An 18,446-nucleotide genomic window follows, 5' to 3' on the forward strand; every position below is an offset into this window, starting at 1 on the left:
AATTTTAAATAAGGCCTGGAAGCTTCAATGAGAAGCAGACATATGAACAAAGATACATTAATTTCATCAGTAATTGTAAAATTAATTTTATTATGAAATCCATTGAAAAATGTGGTACCCTCAACCAAATCCTGTGATCCAAATAATGCTCCAAATAATGTAATCTCATCAGAGAATGTTATGGACTGAATTGTGTTCCTCCAAAATTCATGCCGAAGTTCTAACCTTTAGTACTTCAGAACGTGTACTAACAGGAAATAGGATTTTTAAGGAGGTAACTAAGTTAAATGAGATCATTGGGATGGGTCCCAATACAAAACGACTGGTGTATTTATAAGGAGAGGAGATTAGGACACAGACGTTTTACAGAGGGAAGAGCATGCGAAGACAGAGACACAGAGAGAAGGCGCTGTCTGTAAGCCAAGGAGAAAGGCCTCAGAAGAAACCAACCCTGCTGACACTTGCCTCCAGAACAGTGAGACAATACATTTCTGCTGTCTAAGCCACGCAGTCTGTGGTGCTTTGTTACAGCAGCCCTAACAAACGAATGCAGAGAATATTGTAGCATATTAACCCAGTCTAAATATTAAGTCTAGGATAATGCAAGATTGCATAGCCATTTTTAGAGCAACTCAGAATCTTTTACAAACTTTATATTTAGAATTTAAATGTAGATTTCAGTTTTTTCTGTGTTTATCCTTTTAACATTAAATTGCATTGAAAATCTTAAACCTAATGGTTTCCTCCCAACATACTCTATGGAAGAGATATTGTTTAAGCAAAATATCACAAGGACTTCACAACTAATAATACCATGCTTAAGTTATATGTAAACTTTCAGGATATGCAAAACAGTTATTTTTCTATCAAGCTGTATATACACTTAGTGAGGTTTAAGATGGCAGCTCATAATCTTTTAGAATGTTCATGTGCACAAGCAAAAAGTTAATAATACCAGAAATTAGATTTTCCCATCTCCTTCAAATCTTATTCCTCAATTGCTGAAAGAGCTCAGTCCAGTTTTGCTGGGTACCTGTAATCAAGCTGGCCACCTACTCATACAAGGAACTGCATGACTCTGTGGAATATACTGGATGCATGTTTTAAAATACTCTTTAGTTTGAATAATATTGTTTCCTATTCCCTTTAGATGTTCCTATTCGTGATATACATTAGTTTTAGAGATAAAAATAAGTAAATGAATATACTTACAGGTCCTGTTAATCTAGACGCTTTCTCAAATTCTTCACCCTCTTCCATCAGTGCTTCTTCAGTTCCAGCTAAAGAATCTATTTTCACAAAAAGAATGAATAAAATAGAGTCACATATTGTTTACTAACTCTCTGATATACAAACCTATTATGAGAAGGATATTAAAGTGACTGAACCAGTTGTTGAAAAATCATAGTGTTTGTGATTTAAAATAGGGTGTAGGATGCTATTTATTTAGCTTAAAGACGATGTATGAAAAATGTTTCGTATTTCTAATTTAAAAGGGCACAGTGAAGTTAGAAATGTGAAAGAGCTGCAGTCATCTTAGAGCAACACTCCTTTTGGCATATTAGTTAGCTAATTGTTGGAACGTTAATGTCCTTTTTCTGTCTTGTAATTTTGTATTTGTTTTATCCATCAACTTTTTTTTTTGCTACACTATTTAGGTATCAATTTGTGTTATCTCTTTTAAATGGGATGAAAAATTCTGAAAAGTTTGGAGAAAAGTACATATTATTAAATGGTGGTAGGCTTTCCATTTTAATGTATCAAGCAAAAAGTTGTAATTATTCACTTGACTAGATTGGTGAGTGGGTGGGTAGCAACTTTCAAATATGTGAATAAAATGATGGTAACACTTTCCATATGTCTGCTGAATTAAATTAATTATAACAAAGATTTCTATAGGCTATAAAGAATTCTTCAATAAAGACAGATACATGGAGCATCTAGAAACAGTCTGTATTTTAATACCTTCCATTCAAATAAAAACATCAGTTAAGAGGAAGGTATTCTAAACCACTGAAAACTTTAAGAATTGATTTCTTATATTTATTAATTTTAAAGAGCCATATGCCTCCCTAAAGAAGACTTTCTTCAGATTCACATACATATGGAGACAGATTTTTTTCCTGTTGCATAAAATGTGTGCTCTGGGAAGAAAATCAGAGCATTAAATCCTCCAAGCCCTTAATGGCCACTCAAGACCAGAGGGACAATGGAAAGCTTAGCACAAATCCATAAGCAGAGCTTTTGAATCATGGAGCTCTCTCTATCTCGGATATTTAGAATTTTATATTCAAAAAGAAAAATAAAATCGGGATAAACGAGAATTATATCAAGTTAAAAATATTAATCTATTAATGAAGGAAACTTGAACCCCTATCTATTAAAACCCCATTGTAAATGTGACACTAGATAGAGTCTTTACATTAGAATGTATAAGTTAGCATAATTCAAGGACTGAATTATATTCTGCAGAACTGTGAGCAAATATTCCTGTAATTTCAGCATTCACTTGGTATTTTTTCTATCTTATTTGTGTGTTGAAATTTTTATTTGTGTAGAATATTGACAATAAGTAATATTAAAATGTTCTATTCTACATTATAAAGCAAATTATTTCATTTACAGAAGAAAACGCACTCTCTTGTGTATTTGCTTGGTTTTTTATAGTTAGAAATACTATATAATAAGTGAGTTCTCAACTTCCTCTCGGTGAGCAGTTAATGGTTTTAAAGAGATATTGTCATTGCATTTGTTTTTTATGCATATGCACATTAATCAATTCATTCATCCATTTATTTGTATATTTGTATATTCATTTATTCAAAAAAACTATATGCCAGGCTCTCAGCTAGGTGCTTTCAAAACAAGTTGAGCAAGAAAATTTTCTATGACTCTTTCTCTCTTGGAATTTATTTGAACACCTTTACAGTATTGATTTTTTTAATAAAAATTAACATTTATAAAGGGAAGGTATTGGTAACTTTATATGGTTTTACATTTTCTTCTGTTCTTGTTTCGGTTGGAGTCTTCCTGGTTATTGGTGCCATATCCAGTGAGATCTACAGTGTGAAAAGGGACAACTGTGAAGTGCACCAGAATATTTGTGAATTTACATATCTGACTGTATTAAAAGTTAAGTTGAAAGGGCCCTTAAATAGCCCAAATCTAGTGACAGAATATTAATCTAACAAGTTAGTAGGGACAATAAACATCATGAAATAAAACCTTAGTGTTTAAGGCTGGGAGGGGTACACTGCATTTTTTTAAGTGTTCTGAGTACAGAACACTTAAAAGTGTGCTGGTGGGTGCATATGCATAAACTATTTTGTCCTGTCTATTCCAGAGCAATTTCTTCTAAGTATAAATGATTTTCAAAATGCAAGCAATGAATTCTTTGAGCTTTCTTTAATAACATGGAGGGGAAAATGAGTCTCTAAATTTGTCAAATGCTGGAGAGTTTATCTCCTCATTTGAGAGAAGAAACTGAAGCATCGGAAGATAAAGTACTTTTGTCAAAATCTAAGTTTCTGGCAGCACTTGGACTAAAACCTTAGCCTCTGTGGTTGATTGGGTGTGCTGTTAAGAACCTGGAGACCTGTAGGGTTTGTCGCTGTTTAACTTCACTTAATGTCTTCCTGTCATTATTTGTACTTTTGCTGTTTGTGTCATAACAGGTTTTTGTTAAGCACAAAATTATACCTGTTCATAGAAATATTTATGTTTATTAAGCCAAGCTCAATGTGGATGCATATTTAACATAAAAATCACATTAGCACTTTTTGGATCTAGTGATTTGACTAACTTCAGTAGAAAAGAATGTACTGAATCAGAAAGCGTATTTTGGAATGCGTTGATTAGGTCTCTAATATCTGAATGTGAAGAATGCAGGATATAAGAAGTTCAAGAAAGGAGCTTAAACTTAATGAATACCTTTTCTCCCAGCGAATGCAAGTAAGTATAATCAACACATTACTGATGCCTTGTTTAATTTTCTAAAAATTTAAATCCTAACAATACTCAGTTAGTAGGTAACCATGATTGTTGAAGGATATGTTATCTGTAGATCGGTGGATTGGAGTGGTTTTGATAGAATTAAGAAGTATATATATAATGGGCCAGTAGTTAATACCTGTTTTGTATCTACTCTTTTTTTTAAATTTTATTTATTTTTTGTATCTAGTTTTATATTGAGCATGGTGGAGGACACAAGAAACCCTCAAGAAGCATATAATCCAACCGAGGCAAGAAGAATAAACACACAAGGAGTAATTCAAAAACAATTAGGGGTTGGGGACTTCCCCAGTGGTCCAGTGGTTAAGACTCTGCCTTCCAATACAGGGGGAGTGGGTTCTATCTCCGGTCGGGGAATTAAGATCCCACATGCCATGCGGTGCCACCGAACATTAAAAAAAAAAAAAAAAAAAAAGAACCAGATCTTATTCAACAAAAAGCAATTAGGGATTGAAAAAAAGAAAACACTCCTGTGGGCTGGACTTCAGGGAGACTTGACATCATCTTAACACATAGGATCCGAACAGGCAGAGGGAATGAGAAAGAACTTACTATGAGTTGGAGAAAAATGGCTTAAGTAACGGTACACATGCAAGAGTACCAGTGAGGCGAAGCCAGGATGACTCCAAAAGCTAATGGAGTGTCAACAAATGGCCAGCCTGGGGCCCCTAAATTGCTAATGACACACTGCTCACCTTTCACTGGCAGGGTTAAAGGTTTGTCCTGAGAGTGTTCCATCTCATCAGTACTATGAGAGATTTGAGTATATTGAAACTATTACCTTTGTTTAGTATTGTGCTACACTGGCATTGGTTTATGTTCCCACAACACTTCATTTTTTAACTTTTATTTATAATGTTCTTAATATTTGATATATAAAAAGTACATATAAAATATACATGTATAATAAAAAAATAGTACATTTAAGTTACAAAGCACAATGATAAAATAAACACCCCAAACCCACCACCTAACTTAAGAATTAAAACATTTCCAATAACCTTCATATACCTGTGAGCTCCTTCCTAATCCCATCTCCTTGCTTCCCCTACCCCCTGAGAATAACCACCATTTCGAGTCTTTCATTCCCTTTTTTCAATATAATTGTATCACTTAATGTATGTTTTCCTAAAGAATATACTATTTAGATTTGCTAGTTTTGAGCTTTAAAAAAATGACATTCTATGACTTGCTTTTGTTCAATCAACATTATGCTTTTTTTTTATAAAGACATTTTATTTTATTGAGATACATATTTTTACAACTTTTTTTTACAAATATTATGCTTCTAAGACTCATTCAGTTGTGAGCTGCAACCTACTCATACCAGATTGGAAGACCCAACTGCCATTTCAGATCAGTTGCTTGAAATCAGCATTTATATTATGTTATATTTAGATTATGGAAGCCATCAATCTCTACAAACCAGGGCCTTCTTTTTCAAAGAAACAGTTGTTCACATTTACCAGCACATCACTGATTTCATCCATCCTATGTGTGCAGCTGAAATGCATTCAGCTTCCTACAGTGTAACAATTTTATAATCTATCCATCTTACTGTCCACCAGCATACTAACAAATTTGCGTACATTTCATGGTTCACGAGACTTGCTTCTCTAACATATTTATCCAGAAGTGGAGATTCTGAGCTTTACTCAGATTTTAGGATAATGGAAGACTATTTCCAAAATTGTTTATGCCCCACCTGTAGAGTATGAGTTTTTGTCTCTATCTTCACCAGCACTTGATTTTGCCAGATTTCTTAATTAATGTCAAATAAAATGTTGTAAAAGAGCATCTCTCTGTAGCCTTAACTTGCTTTTCCTTGATTACTAAACATTTTTCATATGCTCATTGGCCATTTGTGTTTCCTCTTCCATGAAATGTCTATTCATATCTGTTGCTTATTTTTCTATTGGTTTGCTGATCCTTTCTTTATTAAATTATAGATGTACTTTATGTATTCTGAATATTAATCTTTGATCAGTGACAAATATATTAAATATAGTTTCCTATTTTGTAGCTTGTCAACTCACTTTTTTCTGGCATCTTTTGATGAACAAGAATTCTCAACACTCTATAGTTGAATATTTTTTAATGTTTAGGAACGTTTGCATCTTGTTTAAGATGTCCTTCTCTATCCAGATGTAAGGAAAATGTTTTCCTATGGTTTCTCTTCTAATTATTCCAATTGGATGTACCGACTGCTCCCTGCTAGAACACTGAATGATGAAGCAGTGATATACCTTAGATGTCACTGTAGTGGCATTACATGTACTTATTTATTTATTCTGCAAACATTTTGAAGTGCCCTGGCATGAACTTAATATGCTACGCCAAGGAGTTTGAATTCTGTCCTGTAGAAAATGGGGAAGAAATAGCAGCTTTATTTTTATAAAGATAATGAACCAAAACGGGTGAGATAGTACAAGGAGAATCTATTTACAGAGCTCTTACATTGGCTAGAGAAAGAGGACAAGGGCATAGACTAGGCAGTCTCAGGGAAAATGAAGATGAGACTGGCTTGGTGACAGTGACATGATTTGAGACCAATTTAACATAGGGCTGAGAGAGAGGAAGGAAAATCAAGTTTGATATTGACATTTCTGCCCCGAAGACTGAAGGGATCCATGATGTGCGAATGTGAGTAGGCAATGTAAGTTCCAAAACCAAGTTGGAATTGGTGACAAACTTTGGGGGTAGCCAACGTAGAGTTGACGTGTTTGTACCTTAAACAGGCACAGGCATCAAGAGGCTGCTCCTCAGGACCCACACTTCTTGCTTCATTTTCTCCTTTGCCCTTAACCTCCTGACACACAGCCTGCAGAAGTGGTGGATGTATGATTGGCAGCTACGGTGATTTGGCACAGGGGAAGATGCTTGGTTTAGTTTTCTTTTGTAAAAAATCTTTAAGTGCCGCTAAAATTACAATATCTGTTGTTGGATTTAAAACTTACCCAAAAAATCTGGGATTATTTCATCTGGAGAATGAAGTATTTGCGAGGTCTCTTCTGTCCTTTCCACCAGGTTGTCTCCTTGAAGCCTAAACGATTAACAGTGGTCATTGAAACTCTAATAAGGTTGAATTGTGAAATGTGAACTACATACTACTGAGAACATGCCTATGAACTTCTAAACTCTAAAATCAGACATGCTTCTTCCAAGTAGAAATACAGTCTTACCGAAACCTTTGTAATACAGTGTTTTTGCTTTTCTAACCTTTAAGGAAAAGTCCTTCTTCTTTTCTCCCGTATACATGGGAAGATTAGTCTAGATAGAATCTACTTTTCTTCTTAGCCTCACTGAGGAAGGTTTATAGACAGATGTTTTCACGGAAACTACAATGAGGAAGTGATTGGAAGAAAAGCAAGCATCCAACACAGTGTGCTTGCCTGACTTCTGGGTTGAGGGGCATGACAGGGTTCCCATGGCTGCACAGAGGTTTATCAAATACAATTCTCCAAATCAACCAAACCTGCGCTTAAAGGCCTGCAGGTCAAGATTCGTCTCAACAAGGGGGTGTGAAGATTCTCGATACGTGTGGCTGCCCAGGGTTCTCATAGACACTGGGTCTTCTTCAGGAGAGGCAGATTACATGGCAACTTTTAGGACAATAGATTTCTGAGCTTCTATATCCTTACCTCTAGAGTGAGACTAGTCTGGGTTTACATTATACTGTGAAACCACTGTATCAAAGGAGGTAGAACTCATCAATAAATGTTGGAACTCTGACCTAAGAGCAGCAGAATAAGCTCTGCTAATGTTGGAGGACTGTATATCAAATAATTCAGAGACTGGAAATTTCTACCAGTGCCCTTACTTTTTTCTTGCATTTAACTCCCATGAGGTGAGTGCTCTCATGGGAGTATTAATAAAAACATGACATATGCCATTAATATTTTCAAAAATACAAACTCAAATACAATTCATAACTGTACCAGGCTCAACAGTCAAAATTTTCAACTATTTTATATCGCTACAGCGGAATCCAATAACATATACGTGTGACTCTCTCTTTACCTTTTGTATAATTATAAATATTGTGCATTATATTTTTATTCCTACAATATTAGATATTGTCCATTTCTGTATATATTATACATTTATACTTACATATTACCTTCTACACACAAACCATATTTACTGTATTATACAACCTAATTAAATAATTCTCAAGAGTAGCTTGCTGATAGTCATATAAAACTCTTGGGTCAAAAATCTTACACTTTTAGTTAAGTTTTAAATTTTTACTCCAGAAAAACAGCGTCACTTTTAAGAGACTGATTTAGCTACATACTTCCTAAATCTGCCCAACTATTTCTTTTTATTTTGTTTACTTCTAATAATTGGGAAACATTCTTTTTTCATCAAAATTATCAAAGAAAGAAAGTATGTAGGTACACGAGATAGTGAAACATGTAAGTAAAAATTATCATTAAAAATTAACAATGAGCTCCAACACATTTGGGTATTTAACATTAGGTTAAAAACCTAAACAGAAAATAAATCTCCGACAAAGGCAGAATGAAACGAGAAATCAAAAGTAAGCTGTAATTTTTTTTTTTGCTCATAGCAAGCTTCAATAAAAAGAAATACTTACTTGGTATTTATCAATATGCTCAATAATAACCCAAATGTTGTGGAGATGTGAAGAAATTGCTACTGCCCTTGATTTCAGAGTTCTCAATTTTGCTGAGTTGAAAAGACAAATGGCCATGAAAACAACCAACAAATTGGGTGGCCCTGAAGCTGGCTCATCTTTGTCCGAACAGTGCCCTCCAGATACGTGAGGAGTTGAATTCACCGTGACTTGGCACCAACTCCACTGAGGAATGCTTCTCAGCCCTGCTATCCTTGAGCACTCTGCCAATGTTTCCCAAGCTGTAATCCACATAGCACTGCTTTTGTAAGAGGTTAATAGGTACTATATAAACAAGAGTTGTGTGGGCAAGTCTGGGAAATACGGTCTTAATAAAAGTTAAATCTTTTTTTTTTTTTTTTACACCTCAAGAGTTATACTCATACTCTCAAACATTTTCACTTTGCTTCCTAAAACTCCCCTTCCATATTAAACACTCTTCTATATTCTCAGCCGCTAAACAAAATGTTTTTTGCTCTTCCTTGTCATAACTGAAGCCCGTTTCTCATCTAAGAATATGACATCCCTTTTCCCTCTAAGAATATTATAGTACCTCCTCTCCAAAGGAGGCTGTCTAAGCCCTCAACCTCAGCTAACACAGGATTATAAATATTAACCTGTTCTCTTTCTGCCTGTGAAGACTTTGATCAGGTTCAATATTTTCTTCTTCAACTCAAGTGTCACTACTATCGTGAATGATCTTTGTGTTCATGTGTATCTACCTGCTAATTTCAAAGTCCCTCCATCTCAAACCTGGAGAGCTTCCCTTCCATTTCACCTTCCCTAACCCAAGGACAGATAACTCAATTGCTCTGTCAGAAATCTTTAAATCCAACATCCTGCTCTCTGACAACAAACTCGCCTCCTGTAGGCTCTTTCACAAACTCACTTTCTCTTTAATCAAGCATAGATCTTCATTTTCCCTTGGTTTTCTCCCGGTTTCACACCTCTCCTGATTCCCTTCCTGCCCTCCTCAGCTGGGACTTACTGTCCCCTCAATTCCCATGCACCCATGTCCTTTAAGTCATTCCTGCCAACCAGAACCTAACCCTGTGTTAAGTCATCACTTTCATTCACATGTGCTGCTGAAAACTACTGGTGAACATCAGGACACGCTAGGACTGATGAGTATAAATCAATAGTCTCCAACTTTAAATTTTGGCTTCTCAGTTGTTTTTCTTTCTTCCATTCCTTTCAAAGTCTTTTCAAAAATATCACCTCTCTTCTGTGTCATCCAGAAAAATTATCTAATCAGGAATAAGGACCTCCCACTCCCCCTCACACAGCACCAACAGAATTATCTTCACCCTGACCTGTGTATTCACCACCTTTCCAATTCACAGAGGATGAGAGACCCTCTCCCCTGACTAAGGCTTAGACCATCCATCAGGCTGGTGATTTGGGTCCCATCATCTCATCTGCCTCTTGGACCTAATTTCTTTTACTCACCACCACTCATTCTGTTTATCTCTACTGCTCATTTCCCACAGCATAGAAACAAGTTCACTTCTGCTGCAGCCTTAAAGAAACAAAACAGAACAAATGCCTCCCATAATTATCTAAAACGTCTACCTGTTGCTTTTTCTAGTCTATTCTTCTTTGAGCCAAACTCCCTAAACATTCTAAAACTCCCTGAACGCCTTTTTAGAAAATTGAAGTATAACATAAAATATCCTATTAGTTTCAGGTGTGCATCACAGTGATTTGCTACATGTATACATTCTGAAACGGCCACCAGAAGTCTAGCTACCATCTGTCACCATGCAAAGTTACTACAATATTACTGACCATATTCCTTATGCTGCACACTACACCCCCATGACTTACTTATTTTATAACTGGAAGTTGGTGCCTCTTAATCTCTTTCACCTATTTCGGCTGCCCCTCACCCCCCTCCCCTCTAGCAACCACCAGTTTGACCTCAGTATCTATGAGTCTGTTTCTGTTTTGTTTTATTTGTTCCTTTGCTTTGTGTTTTAGATTCCACATATGGACACTTGGGTTGTTTCCATATCTTGGCTATTGTAAATAATGCTGCAATGAACATACGGTTGCATATAGCTTTTTGAGTTCGTCTTTTTGTTTTTGTTTTGTTTTCAGACAAATACTCAGAAGTGGAATTGCTGGATCATACGGTAGCTCTATTTTTAATTTTTTGAGGAACCCCCATACTGTTTTCCATGGTAGCTACACCAACTTAAATCCTACCAACAGTGCATGAGGATTCCCTTTTCTTCACATCCTTGCAAACCCTTGTTATTTTTTGTCTTTCTGATAATAGCCATTCTGACAGGTGTGAAGTAAAGTCTCATTGTGGTTTTGATTTGCATTTCCCTGACAATTAGTGATGTTCAGCATCTTTTCATGTGCCTGTTGGCCATCTACATGCCTTCTTTGAAGAAAAAAAAGTCTATTCAGGTCCTCTCCCCACTTTTTAAATCCGGTTGTTTGTTTTTTTGATTTTGAGTTGTACAAGCTCTTTATATGTTTGATACTAACTCTCCACCAATGCCTTTACTTCCACAGTTTTAATTCACCCCTCAACTTATTTAATTTATTTTATTTTTTACATCTTTATTTGAGTATAATTGCTTTACAATGCTGTGTTAGTTTCTGCTTTATAATAAAGTGAATCAGCTATACATATACATATATCCCCATACCTCCTCCCTCTTGCATCCCCTCCCACCCTCCCTATCCCACCCCTCTAGTCGGTCACAAAGCACTGAGCTGATCTCCCTGTGCTATGCGGCTGCTTCGCACTAGCTAGCTATTTTACATTTGGTAGTGTATATATATCCATGCCACTCTCTCACTTTGTCACAGCTTACCCTTCCTCCTCCCCGTGTCCTCAAGATCATTCTCTACGTCTGCGTTTTTATTCCTGTCCTGCCCCTAGGTTCTTCAGAACCTTTTTTTTTTTTCCCTAGATTCCATATATATGTGTTAGCATATGGTATTTGTTTTTCTCTTTCTGACTTACTTCACCCTGTATGACAGTCTCTAGGTCCATCCACCTCACTACAAATAACTCAATTTTGTTTCTTTTTATGGCTGAGTAATATCCCATAGTATATATGTGCCACATCTTCTTTATCCATTCATCTGTCGATGGACACTTAAGTTGCTTCCATGTCCTGGCTATTGTAAATAGAGCGGCAATGAACATTGTGGTACATGACTCTTTTTGAATTATGGTTTTCTCAGGGTATATGTCCAGTAGTGGGATTGCTGGGTCATATGGTAGTTCTATTTTTAGTTTTTTCAGGAACCTCCATACTGTTCTCCATAGTGGCCGTATCAATTTACATTCCCACCAACAGTGCAGGAGGGCTCCCTTTTCTCCACACCCTCTCCAGCATTTATTGTTCCCAGATTTTTTTGATGATGGCCATTCTGACTGGTGTGAGGTGATACCTCATTGTAGTTTTGATTTGCATTTCTCTAATGATTAGTGATATTGAGCATCCTTTCATGTGTTTGTTGGCAATCTGTTTACCTTCTTTGGAAAAATGTTTATTTAGGTCTTCTGCCCATTTTTGGATTGGGTTGTTTGTGTTTTGGGTATTGAGCTGCATGAGCTGCTTGTAAATTTTGGAGATTAATCCTTTGTCACTTGCTTCATTTGCAAATATTTTCTCCCATTCTGAGGGTTGTCTTTTGGTCTTGTTTATGGTTTCCTTTGCTGTGCAAAAGCTTTGAAGTTTCATTAGGTCCCATCTGTTTATTTTTGGTTTTCTTTCCATTACTCTAGGAGGTGGGTCAAAAAGGATCTTGCTGTGATTTATGTCATAGAGTGTTCTGCTTATGTTTTCCTCTAAGAGTTTTATAGTGTCTGGCCTTACATTTAGGTCTTTAATCTATTTTGAGTTTATTTTTGTATATGGTGTTAGGGAGTGTTCTAATTTCATTCCCTCAACTTATTTTAATTTGCTTTGTGCTCCTACCATTCTGAGATGACTGGTTATACTAAGACTACCTGACCTTCTAATTGCCACATACGGTTGAAAACTTTCTGATATTGTTTTTATTTTACTTTCAGCTGTACTTTGTATGAACACTCATTTCCCACTCTGCACCATCTCCCTGAATCAGCTCATCCACTCTTATGGTTTTAACTACATTTACAGTGAGTTTTTTCAAATCTTGAGTTCTCATCTCAAGATTGGTGTACCCAGATTCTTGCAGGACATTTTAATTGGATTAACTATAAGCATCTCAAAGGGAACTTGTCCAAAGCAAACTCATCTTCATCATACCCTGCCTCATATTACACATAGCTAATCAATCCCAGCCTCGTTAATTATACTTCCTAAAGAGATTTCCTGAATCTATCACTTCTTCTTTACACTACTACTATAATTGTGCTGTTCATCTTTACTTGCTTGGATTATTAGTTTCCTTGATGATATTCATACAGAGAAACTTGTCCTTCAAAAATCCATTTTTTCCATATGGCTACCAGAAAGTTCAAAATAAATCCTCATGCTTTATTATTCTCATGCTTTAAAGATTTTAGTGCAAGAGATTTTAACATGAGTATGCTTAGACACGCCCACAGACAGGTTTCAGGGGACTCACTGTAATTCACAATAAATGGAATAAAAATTTTTGGTGGATTGCTCTTTTTTGGACAGGGAGACAGTAACTTCAACCAGATTCTCAAAACAATCCTGGACTCAAAGGAGTTTAACAGCTGCCATTTTTACTGGCTTCTCATCACCTGCAAAATGAGTTATGGTTTCCTTACCAAGTCATTCAAGTCTCTCTGTTGCACAACCCCTACCTGTGTCTGCAACTTCACCTTCTTGGATATTTCACCATGGAATTTATACTCCATAAACTCCAAACTGCTTTTACTTCTGTACAGATATTTTATTAAGCCTCTGTGCCATTATATAATTATCTCTGGCAGAATTTACGTTCCCCTCTTTTGCTATTCAGCTTAATCCTAGGTTTTCATTACAGATTCTCCTTTTTTCAGAAGCTTTTCTTCCAGAAGTCTTAGCACCTATGAAAATCTTTACCATATTTAATTGCTTGTTTTCATGTCTATCAACACGTATCAAGTGCCTTAAAGATAAGAATTTTATTTTTCATATTTTTATGTCCCTAAAGCCTAGCTTAGGTTGAGCTTGGTACACTGTAAGCTCTAAAAGAGATTTCTTAAGGTATTTTTTAGTGAGTAGCTCACCTTGGAGATAAGGAAAGGAAAAGCAGACCCAGCCTATGTATAAGGAATTTTTTACAGAATACTTTAGTGTATTTACAATTACATTCTCTTGAAAAGGGGTGAAAATTATCCTACATATAGCTAGGCTTATAAATGAGATGCTAAAGGTTGCACCTGCACAAAGCTGTTTGCCACAGCTAGAAACATGTACCAAAATAGTTGCTAATTAAAGTTGGGGTATTTGAAGTGAGGTGCAAGCAGAGGTGACAAAGATGGCAAATGAGTTTGGGTTTCAAATAAACGAATCAGATTTCATTTAACACTGACCAGTGCGACCTGGCTAGAGGAAATGCTGTTATAAATGTTAGTAAATTATATCTCCAAGTTTGTGAGTCAACAGTCACCTTCCATTGACTCAGTCTCAACAGTGAATAAGCCAATGAAAGATAGCATCCTCAGAGACTATTGTAGTGCCTATCACAGCCTATCATAGTACCAGGCACATGTATATGCTCAATAGACATTTGTTAAGTAAATGCTGCTGAAAAGTCCCTACGTCTTACAAAATAGCCTTCAGGAAGATGGACCAGTAAAGAGAAAAGAGGTTGAAGCTCATTCAGGAGTTTTGTGGCCATAGCAGTGGTTCAAATTTTGCTTGCTTGGTAATGTTTTGAGATCCAGCTGGTTCCAATGTCTCGCTCTGTAAGAAGACGCAAGGAAACCAAAACCAGAGCTAAGTAGCAGCCCAGTCCTAGTCCAAAATGGTCAGTAAAACACGTCACCACCAGCTGTACGCATTTTGAGGAGGGAGTTTTGAATAGTGTAAGCGGTGGGAGGATAGAGAAAGTTATGAGCGCTACTTCTTCTCTATACTTTTTTAAAAAAAATCCAAGACATTCAGTAAGAAAACATTTTTTTAAAAAACCTCTGGTATTGTCAGTTCAGTTGAACCACATGATGTGACGAGAGAAGACTCAAATAAGTGCATTCTTAACTTTTCACATTGGCCTGGAAGACATTCAGATTCACGAGCAGCCATCTTTCTGTTTTTATGTTATCACACTATATATGACATATTTTAATCTTCCCTGAATGCTTTCTGGAAGAAAATAGTATCTAACTAAAGAGTAGACACTCATCAAATGTTTTTTTTGAAACAAATTGAATACATTATGGCATGCATGAAATTAAATGCCAAGCTAACATTTCTAACATATCTAGTTCAGAGGAAATGATGAATAGAATCTGGATTAATTCAACAAACGTTAATGGAGTACGTGGTACTTGCACTGAGCTTTGAAAATGCTAAAGTTTGATTAGATGAAGAAAAAGAGGAAGGGTGTTCCAAGGAAAGAGCAGTGAAATAATAGGCTACATTTACTTTGGAAAAAGAAGCTGCTCGGGGGAAAAAGGTAAAAAAAGAAAAGAAGAAAGAGAGAGAAAGAGAAAAAAGGAACACCAAGTATAACAAAAAACTGACTAAGAGCTTCAGTGAAAGTACTATATTGAAAGCCACAAACACATCTAGATTATAAGATGTATTCAGAAGGGAGCTTGCAAACTAAACAAGAATTAGACTTAATGTAGCAGGAAACTTTGAAAGTTTTAAATTATTGTCTAATACAATAAAAGCTGCACCAAGAAAATAATATTCATTGAGGTATTTTGTAAGGCCATTTGGGAAGCTCTCGCAATAAACCAGAAATGGAAGATCAAAAGCATGGAGTGACTAGGTCTAGGCAAGTGCCTACAATGGCCCAAGCGTTGTTCCAGTTTGGGGGGTTGCAGTTGGGGGCTGTGGACACGATGAACCAAATTCCCATCCTCAATGGAGCTTTCATCCTACCGACCAAAGATGATGAACAAACAAACAACTAAAATACATAGAATCGGTGTTAATAAGAAAGCTGGTTAAAAATCAAGGATGGAGGGCTTCCCTGGTGGCGCAGTGGTTGAGAGTCCGCCTGCCGATGCAGGGGACACAGGTTCGTGCCCCGGTCCGGGAGGATCCCACATGCCGCGGAGCGGCTAGGCCCGTGAGCCATGGCTGCTGGGCCTGTGCGTCCGGAGCCTGTGCTCCGCAACGGGAGAGGCCACAACAGTAAGGGGCCTGTGTACCGCAAAAAAAAAAAAAAAAAAAAAAAAAAAATCAAGGATGGAAAGTAGAGCCAGGAAGGAAGAGCCTATATAGGAAGACTCCGGAGAAAGGGTAGTATGCAATTTTACATAGTGTGTCCAGGGAAAGCTTCATCAGTGGGCAATATTTGAGCCAAAGCTTGAAGCAATGAGGGACTAAGCAAATAGATGCCTGAGAAAGAGCACTACAAGGAGAGGGAAGAGCAAACTGAAGCCAATGACTGGCGTGGAGTGAACGAGGGGTACATAGCAGGATATGCTGTCCAAGAGGAAGCTGAGGCTAGACCAGGCAGGACATTCTACAGTGTTGGGGAGGAAGAAATTTCCCTCCACCCTTCCAGGTTCTTTTGGCTGGTCTAAGAATTAAGCTGACAGGAGACTTCTGTTTCTTAAAAGTAACCTGCCCAGCTTAATCCTCACGCCAAAGAGATCTTCTGGGGTGGCAAATTTTGCTCCCTTACAACGTCATCTAGAAATTCGATGCTAGAATATGTAGTCTTCTTCCCCAGGAAAATGGGAAGCCTGTTGGTGGTGGTGGGGTTTGAAGCAGAGAAGGGACATGATCAGACTTTGCTTTAAGAAGGATCACTCTGCCTGCTGTGTGGAGAATTGACTGTGGGCAGCAAGCGTGGCTGCAGGGAGATTCCTTAGGAGGTTATCCCGCCAACTTTGTTGAGCGGTGAGTATGGCTTGCCCAAGGGCGGCAGTGGTGGAGGTGATAAGAAGCGGACTGATTCTGGGTAAATTCTGCAGCTGGAGCCCACAGTCCATCTGATATGTGAGACTTGGAGGTTGTGAGAGAAAAAGAGGAATAAACAATGTCACCATTTTTCTGTCCTAGGCAACTGAAATGATCATGCTGCCATTTGCTAAGGTAAGGAAAATTGAGGGAAAAGCAAGTTTGGTGGGGATAAGTGGACCTTAGCTGGGGACATGGTATGTTTCAAGTGCATTTTAGACGTGCTGGTAGAGAGGTGCAGAGAGGCATTTGGATATCTGTGGGGAGATGCTGAACAGAATGAGTTGTGCACTAGGCTTGGCCTCTCTGGGCTCTAAAATCTCTACAGAGAACTTCAGAATATGATATACTACTACTTAATTGAGCTATTTTGAAGGATGGGTAATTCTGTTTCACTAGAAAGTAAATAGTATGTCGTGGTAAGTGCCGATTAGACCAGGGGAACCACAATACACAGTTTAGGTTTTAAGAAATATTGAACCGTTTTTTTCAAAGGGTTAGAAAATTAACTTATCCTTCCCCTCTAAAGTCTTTTAATTCACAAATTTTCTTTCATAACATCAGAGAGTTATTTCTAAGTCTCTTTCTAAATGTTAATTTTCCATTTTAGGATTCCAGTACATTTCTCTTCTCCAGAATTATTTTTTGATGGAAATTCTAGCAACTTACTCTCACTTACTCATTTTTTAAAATAAATTTTTAAATTTTATTTTACTATTTATTTTTGGCCACATTGGATCTTCGTTGCTGTGCGCAGCCTTTCTCTAGTTGTGGCGAGAGGGGGCTACTCTTCATTGCGGTGCGCAGGCTTCTCATTGCGGTGACTTCTCTTGTAGTGGAGCACGGGCTCTAGGCGCATGGGCTTCAGTAGTTGTGGCGCGTGGGCTCAGTAGTTGTGGCTCATGGGCTCTAGAGCACAAGCTCAGTAGTTGTGGCACGTGGGCTCAGTAGTTGTGGCACGCAGGCTCAGTAGTTGTGGCACGCAGGCTCAGTAGTTGTGGCTCGTGGGCTCTAGAGCACACGCAGGCTCAGTAGTTGTGGCGTCTGGGGTTAGTTGCCCTGTGGCATATGGGATCTTCCCGGACCAGGGCTCGAACCCGTGTTCCCTGCATTGGCAGGTAGATTCTTAACCACTGCACCACCAGGGAAGCCCACTTACTCCATTTTGAAGTCTTAGAAAAGCCATATTGTCATCAGCATCAAACATTTATCGGGGATCTTCAGAGGCAAAGCCCTCCATTGAGCAACGAGCCTGCAATGTCGCGCAAGACCTGCGTGTATTTTCATGATCTCTCTAATTACTCGACAAGCTTCCTGAAGTCAGAGAGCAAGTCTGATAGCCACCACACCATCAGGGCTTAGCAGAGTAATTTACACTTGTGCTCCCTCACCAGAATAACTACCTAATTTAAATGGCATCTATCTGAAGTTGCTAAACACCTGTAAGAGTTCCTTCTCTACTCTAGAAAAATGGCGCTGCTGTCTTGTGGAACTTTGCCGCCCTCCACCCAAGTCCCAACCAAGTCCCAGTTCTTCAGGGAATGACCTGGATGTTCTTCCTCCCACTCTGCTTTCCAAGCCCACTGACTCCACCTCGGGGGTCTCCTTTACCCATGGCCATTCCAGTTGACCCTTTGGTGGGTGGTCTGGCCCTTTGATACCATCTCTCAGCCCCTCAGCCGCGCTGTCTGTGCCCCAGACGCAGCTCTACTTCCCACCCCGGAACCTCTGACAAATACTTCGGCCCC

At 37.8% G+C, this 18,446-nt stretch overlaps 1 protein-coding gene across 1 annotated transcript in view; it reads right to left on the reverse strand.

The window, feature by feature from the left end:
* The window catches only part of CUNH8orf34 (chromosome unknown C8orf34 homolog), a 332,018-nt gene that overhangs the window by 72,429 nt on the left and 241,143 nt on the right, over positions 1 to 18,446 (reverse strand). Inside the window, 2 exon segments of the mRNA XM_029222885.1 lie at positions 1,213 to 1,289; positions 6,969 to 7,054. Coding sequence (XP_029078718.1) covers positions 1,213 to 1,289; positions 6,969 to 7,054 — 163 coding nt within the window.

Source organism: Monodon monoceros, unplaced genomic scaffold, assembly GCF_005190385.1.
Source record: "Monodon monoceros isolate NGI ecotype Baffin Bay Population unplaced genomic scaffold, NGI_Narwhal_1 Super_Scaffold_14, whole genome shotgun sequence".
NCBI lineage: Eukaryota > Metazoa > Chordata > Mammalia > Artiodactyla > Monodontidae > Monodon > Monodon monoceros.